Source organism: Oryzias latipes, chromosome 18 (genome assembly GCF_002234675.1).
Source record: "Oryzias latipes chromosome 18, ASM223467v1".
Lineage (NCBI taxonomy): Eukaryota > Metazoa > Chordata > Actinopteri > Beloniformes > Adrianichthyidae > Oryzias > Oryzias latipes.
Window position 1 is genome coordinate 17,991,751 of NC_019876.2, and position 7,023 is coordinate 17,998,773.

The window sequence follows — 7,023 nt, forward strand, 5'->3', positions numbered from 1 at the left end:
AGAAAGTTGGAAGCAGACAGTGTCTCCGCGCGCTGTCTCGCGGGGTCCGTGAGACCCCAAACTGAATTGGAACCAGACAGTGGCTCCGCGCGCTGTCTCGCAGGGAGACCGAGCGACCCCGATGATAACTTGAACCAAACAGTCTCTCCGCGCGCTGTGAGGGAGTCAAACGGACGAAACGTAAAACGGGGGAAGTGCGTGGCACAGAGGAGAGAGAAGAGAAAGTGGGGAGGGATGGATGGCCCGGGTCAGGGGGCCTGTCTTCACGCGCAAGGTGGCCCGCGGGCTCTGGGCATTTGCTGAATTCGTGCTTTTGTGCGGGGTCAATTTCTTCGTGACCCTGTACATGCACCCCACGGACCGCGAGCGTGCAGTCGCGTTGATCAGGAAAAGGGAGGAGGCTGAGGTGGACACCGCCATCAACACCATGGCCAGGCCCTTCACAGGCCTGGACGCCAACATAGACAAAGGGATCTTCGGCTCCGAGTCTTGCGACAGGGCCGTGTCCGCCGAATACGTGAACGAGCTGCGCTCGGCCGAGACCCAGAGGGGCCAGCTCCGCTACATGCTGATGGCGCTCAGGGGCCGGATAGACGCCGTCAGGCTGGTCGGCGTGGTGGACACTCTTTCCGACAGCGTGGGGCTTCAACTCAACGCTTCGGCCAAGATAAACAGGACGGTGCTCGCCTTGAATGTCCACAGGGACCTAGACGACATGAGGGAAGCAGTGTCTAAAATGACGGTGGAAGACGCCAGCGGGGCATACGAAGACGGCCAGCTCACTCAGAGGCACCCTCACGAGCTCGTGTGACAGCTGTAAACCGGGGTTCCGCCGCTTTGGTTTTGCGATGGGGAACATGCGCAATTTCATCACGGTCCGTGTTTTTTTTTTTCGGCCTTCGTGTAACGTCTGTGTCTTTTTTTTTTAAATTGTCTTGTTTTGTTTTCAAATGCGACAGCGGTTAACCGTCTTCGTGTGAGAACACAAGAAGCGTACTTTGTTCAAAATGATTTTATTCAAAATATAAAAGGAAAACACATCAAACATTTCAAGAGGGTACACTTTCTTTAGATGTAGGCTAAAAAAAAAAAAAACAACAACAAGCATGAGGTAGAAAGACAATTGAGCAAGCATTCGTCGTTTCTGCGACTACAATGCGTCCGTCGAAACAAGACTTTCGAATAACTGCGAAGTAAGCGGGGAAACATTTCTATCGCATTTCGTATGCAGCCTTTCTGATGAAAGAAAGAACACACACACACACACACACACACACACAAACACAAGCACTGATGAGCGATGATAAAATAATGTAAGACCAGGCTCACAAATGTTCAGGTGTAGTCATTTTTTTACTTTCCGTAAAAGGTGCAAATGGGCGGGGTGTCCGTGTTTTCATTCTCCAAGTAACGGTGGTAGTTGCTGAACTCCTCCGACACGTTCATGTAAAGGGTCTGGGGTTCGCAGCGAAACACCGGCATGTAGTCAAACAGCGCGGCCGCGGCCGCGTCTTTGACCAGCACCTCATCCGGATGCAAGCCGACGCTTCGCTTCCTGAGGTGTGAGCCGTCGGGCTCAGTTTTCTCCATCCCGCTTCGGGCTGCGAGCCCAGCGATAACGTGGACGATGGTGGGTCCGTCGAGCGGCTTGCAGTCCAAGACCATGTGGATGTCCCTTTCGACGCCCTCGCCCCCTTCCCTCGAGCGGTACTGCACGGCGAACCACGTGCGCAGGTGGAACATCATCCTCTTGAATGCGGTGCCGGACACCATCTCCCTCACACGACTGTCGTTCAAGGGGATCACCAGTTTGGTCCCATCGAACCAATCCGAACAGCCGACTCCGTCGTTCTTTGTCGTGGTGTGGCGGCACCAAGCGGCCAAGACGATCTGTTTCTCGAACACGAAACAGCACCAGTGAAAGGAATACCCGCCCATGTCCACGTCGAACAGCCGCGGCAGAAGCACGTCGGGCCCGACGGCCTTCTGGGTGCTCGCGGGGCACCATTTCCCCACCAGCACGTGGTCCCAAAACCCCGGGACGTGAGGCATGCAAACGTATCTGTACGCGTCGGTCTCAGGCAACACCTGGTCTTCCCAGTAGGCGAAAGACATGTCGTTTGCCGGGTTCCGTATCAGAGCCTGGAACGCTGCGCGGGGAAAGAACGAGAGAAAAAAAAAACAAGAGAGAGATAGATAGAGAGAGAGACAAGTCATACTCCCGAAACCAGGCAAGCTTGAGGCGTGAGAGGGAGTGCGACTAACCTCGCTTAAGTTCCTCGTGACTGGGCGGCCCTTCGGCCAACATTCTTTCCATGCATTTTTCGGTTTCACTCCTCTGCTGCACAAAGCGGTCGCGGCCCTCTCGTTCGAGATCCCAGACTCCTACGCCCTCCATCTCCGGCAGGTCGGCAAGCGCGTTCGCCGTGGCATTCACGGTTTCGTGCTCGGAGGCGACCCTGTGCTCTCTGCACCCTCCCTGCGCCCTGAAGCACAGCGTGCAGAGGACGCATCCGCAGAGGCACTGCACGGGCCGATTGAGTCCAAGGAAGTACTTGTGGCACACCGGCGCACGGTTGAAAATCCGTCTGCAGGACGGGCAAGTGATGAGATCTTCGAGCTTGGACAGGGAGATGCCGGGGATGCCGTCCCAAAGGCGCGGCCCCGCACTGCCCTCTGCGCTTCTGTGCGCAAGTTCCTCCTCTGCGGGCGTCCCGGGCTTCCTTCGGTTGGACTCTGCAAAGAGGCTGGCTCGCTCTCCCCAGACCCCCAAAGACTCGTTCCACAGCGTGGTGCCAGGCTCGTCTTTGTGCGGCTCTGCGTCAGGCTGCGATCTCTGGCGTCCGGCACCTCCATTGTCGAGATCGTCGTTGCCCGTCTCGGGTGGCGGGCGTAGAGAACTGTGAAACTCGAGCGGCTCTGTGCGAGACGTAGCGACCCAAGGAGGAACCTGATAACCGTTTGGGGGCAGCGACGCACACGGCTCGATGCAATCGGGGTACGTGATCAAGTTGATGTCGTCGTACGCTTTCGCGAGGCCGCTCTCGCACAGAGCAGCGCCGTCTTCTTCCTCCAGCGCCCACATGCACGCGTTGTACTCCTCGTCTTCAGCTGAGGGCAAATAACACCCGGAGGGGTTCCTGTAACGTACCCACAGTAAAACAAAAGACAACTTGTCAATATCACCTTCAAACCAGGCGTCCCAGGATTGACGGGATACCTACGGTTGGCCGCTGATGCTCCAGATGGCAGTGTGCAGCTCTTCGTCCATTCGCGTTGCGACCTCGACGCCTTTCTCGGACGCTGGGACTCCGATCTGCCCCGGGCGTAGCGAGTGTTCGCTATCTGCGCCTCGGCCTTGCCCCGCCGCGTCCACCGGGCTAGGCAGAGGCGGCAGAGTTGGCTTGATGCGGCACGCTTTCCCCCGGGTTACGAGGCAGACGCGAGCCTCAGCGACATTCGCGCCAAAGTGGGATAGTTCTTTACCGCCGGGCGCCTCTGGCTCGGTCCTCCTTTTCAAGGGCCGAACCACGGATTTAGTCCTGCGAGGGCTGAGATTCGGGTCCCGCTTGCGCTTAATCCTCTCACTCCGGTGATATCTGCCGCCTCCGTTTCGCATGCAACCGCCGGCAGGGTTTGCCTTTCTTCGACGATGCGCGTGCTCAGGGTCGAGCTCCCTCCCAACCTGCCACTTATCTGTCGGGTAAAGGGGAGGCTCGCGGTCGAGACGGTCGCGTCCCAGGGCGGGCTCGCGTCTGCTTCCTCGGGAACGATCACAAATTCTGTCCCTCTGGTCGCGGCGGGAGGTCTTGCCCTCTGCCCACTCGGGCGTCCGGTCGAAGCGCTTTCCATCTCTCCATCTCTTCTCCGTTGCGTGCCTTCTCCTTTGCTGCAGGTTGCGCAGGGGAGAAGGCGTGGTGTATCTGCGTTGCCCCCCGCAGATCTTTCTTTGTTCGGGGTGGGCCTGCCTCTGCATCTTTTCGTTCTCGCTTCCAACCAAAATCGTCGCTCTGCGGGATTCGTTAGAACAGAGAGGGGTCGAATCTCTCTAGTGTTTCTGTACGAACGAACGCTGGTGTCTGAGGTCAGTCCTCTGTGAGCAAACTTGGCAGCACTTATGTAGCCCCTCCTCGACTCTCTGGGTCGGACGAGTCAGACCGATGTTTGCAGCGTCTGACCGACACGAACAGCGTAATCCGACCAGGCTTCAAAAACGGCCGAGTCCAGTTCAAAGAGTGCGACCGACGCTCGCGGAGTCTGACTTCGACTCTTGGTCACTGTCCTGCCTCCTTGGCTTTCCAGCGAAGCTCAAATAGTCAGACCGGCATCTCGCAGGCCAAGCGTCCTCCGTGGCATCGATCCGCTGTTCATCGGAGCAACACAGAAATTCGGAACACAAAAAGTTCTGGGCTAAGAAAAGAACACTGGTAGGCTTAGGAGAGGGTAAAGAATGTTTGGGAGCAAAAGGAAAAGGGTGAAAGGAGTAAAACAAAAAGGTGGAGGCTTGGGAGGAACAATGGAAGCCCATGTTGTATGAAGGGGGGGGAAGGGAGTAGAGGTGTTGGTGTGCATAAAATTAATTCTGATCAGCACAACTGTTTGTGCACGCAGAGCTCTGGAGCAGTGACGCTTGTTCACCCCAACAAAGGCAGCTTTAGACTCTTGTCGATTCCAGGTACGGTAAGCTGTGCTCGAAAAGCGCAACTGTTTCGAAAAAGAAGAAAAAAAAAATGCTAACCCGTTGAACAATTAGGATTTAACACATGAACTCGCTTACGTGAAAAAAAAAAAAATCTCTCTCTCTGGTCCTGAGCTCTAAGCTCTGCGATCCAGGTTCAGCAGCATGAAGCCTCGTGAGATTCAGCAAAGTGGAAAGTCCTTTCGCATTTGGAAGTTGTCGTACGCAGAGGACGGCCCGTTGGGAGAAATCTTCCGCGCTGCACTGAGTCTTGGCCTCTGTGGTTGGACCTCGCTGTCCCCTTTCCTTCTCCCAGTCAGCCTCCTCCTCCTCCTTCATAAAGAAAGCCCACCTTCTATCTCTTCCTCTTTCTCTTCCAGTGCCTTCCTTCTCCCTCTCTGTCTGACTCTGCCTCGCAGAAGTCTGACGGGAGTGCGGTGGACCAGAAACCGGAAGCCGGAAACGGAAACTAGACCAGAAGATTCGGATCACAGGCCCCTTCAAGACTTGTTCCGTGCAAACCAAGAGAGGTCAAAGTAACCTTACACAGGTTTAACAAACACTCGAGGGAAGTTGCTCCATAAAGAGCTCGACAGTGAAGGTTCGAGAGAAGTAAAAAGAAAAATCGATCCTTCTGCCATGGACGCCATCCTGGAAAAGTACTGGATGTCCAGCCATTGCCTGGGCAAGGGGGCTTCGGCAAAGTGTTTCTGTGAAAGAGGCGGTGCGACGGGATTTCCGTGGCCCTGAAGTTTGTCCCGCTCTTGCGTACGAGATGCTGTGAAGTTGACGGGACCAGTAAGCCGCTCGAAGCGGTCGCCTTGGAAATGGTCTCCAAAGACCCTCCGTTTCCGGGGATCATCCGCATGCTGGACTTTTACAAGACCCGGGGAGCTTGGGTGATAATCACGGAAAAGCCAGAAAACACGCAAGATCTGTTCGACTACATCACAACCTGTAAGCTTCTGCGTGAGGACACTGCCAGAGAATTTTTAGGTCAGGTCATCCAGGCCCTGCTCCACTGTCACAGCCGCGGTGTCGTGCACATGGACGTAAAAGACGAAAACCTGCTGCTGGACCTGTCTACGCGCAAGCTGCTACTCATCGACTTTGGCTCTGCCGTTTTTCTCAAACCCGACAAAGAGTACGACACCTTCGACGGGACTGCGACGTACGCGCCCCCCGAACGACTCACCCGAGGATGCTACAAAGCTCTTCCGTCTGAGGTTTGGTCGTTGAGGATTCTTTTGTACGACATGGTGCACGGGGACATAGGACTGCGTGGCCCTGATAAAATGGTGTTTGAGCAGCACGCCCGAAGAGAGACCGACGCTGAAAGACATACTGGCCCACACTTGGATGCTGAAGCGAGGCTCGGAGGTGCACGAGGGCGACGCCTCGGCCGGAGCCCCGACACCCACGCGAGGGGATCTCCAGCGATCGGAGCCCGGCTCGGCTCTGGCGGCCCGAGCCCACGATGTCGAAGTGAACGAAACGCAGCTTCGTCCCGCGACGCTCTGCTCCGAGGGCTTCGAATCAATCTGGAGGAGATTGCCGTCCTTCGACCGACTTCCCAGTCGTCAGCGGAGTATCGCCGCAGAGACAAGACGTTCTGCGGCTCGTTGCCGTTCAGATGTCTCGCAGAGCGGAGCGCATTGTCCGGGTCAAGGAGAGCTCCCAAAAACGGAGTAGGATGTAGGATGTTTGACAAGATGGCTCGTGTTGTATAGATGGCAGTGCCATGATAATTCGGTAGAGCTCGTTCCCTGATGACTACTGTACAGTTTTCTTGCCTTGTTCAAATAAAAGTTAAGCAGGAACCTCAACATTGCATATTTGCTTTCATTTTTGCTCATGTGTTTTGTGACAACATGACTATTTGAAGAGACAGTTTTCTAATTAGTGGATACATCACACGACAATCTCGTTTTTTTTAAAGATTGAAATGCAAAAGAAAAATACATTGGTGTGTATAATTTTTAATCATATAACGTTCAGCATATACACAGGTTATACAAAGTGATTACCGTATACAAAGGTTACATGTTCTCGAATACTTGACACAGCTATGAGAATATAGTTAGTTAGTGAACATGTTACGTAAAGTTACTGTCTTGTACAAGATACGGTACACATTGAGACGAGTAATAGCAGCCCGGCCACGCATGGTCCATTTCGTCAAAGCGGACGGAAATGGCAGCCAGAGCGTTCCGCTGCAAGGTTACTTTAATGACCCGGTCCTCCCGCTCACCGCAGCACCAGCAGAGTGGGGTGAGAAACGAAACGGTCCGAAGAACCCTCATGCTTCCCTACTCGAAAATGAAAAGAAAAAAAAAAGAAACAGT

At 54.7% G+C, this 7,023-nt stretch overlaps 1 protein-coding gene and 1 pseudogene across 1 annotated transcript; one reads left to right on the forward strand and one right to left on the reverse strand.

Moving 5' to 3' along the window:
• Nucleotides 1–1,353: 1,353 nt before the first annotated feature.
• On the reverse strand, nucleotides 1,354–4,471 carry LOC110014895. Its single transcript, XM_020702164.2, has 3 exons — nucleotides 3,225–4,471; nucleotides 2,266–3,140; nucleotides 1,354–2,150 (listed from the first exon to the last, which is right to left on the reverse strand). Exons 1-3 carry the CDS (start codon nucleotides 3,974–3,976, stop codon nucleotides 1,354–1,356), a joined length of 2,424 nt encoding a protein of 807 aa, XP_020557823.2. The 5' UTR covers nucleotides 3,977–4,471.
• Nucleotides 4,472–5,234: 763 nt separating this feature from the next.
• LOC111946329 lies at nucleotides 5,235–6,808 on the forward strand (annotated as a pseudogene).
• Nucleotides 6,809–7,023: the final 215 nt, after the last annotated feature.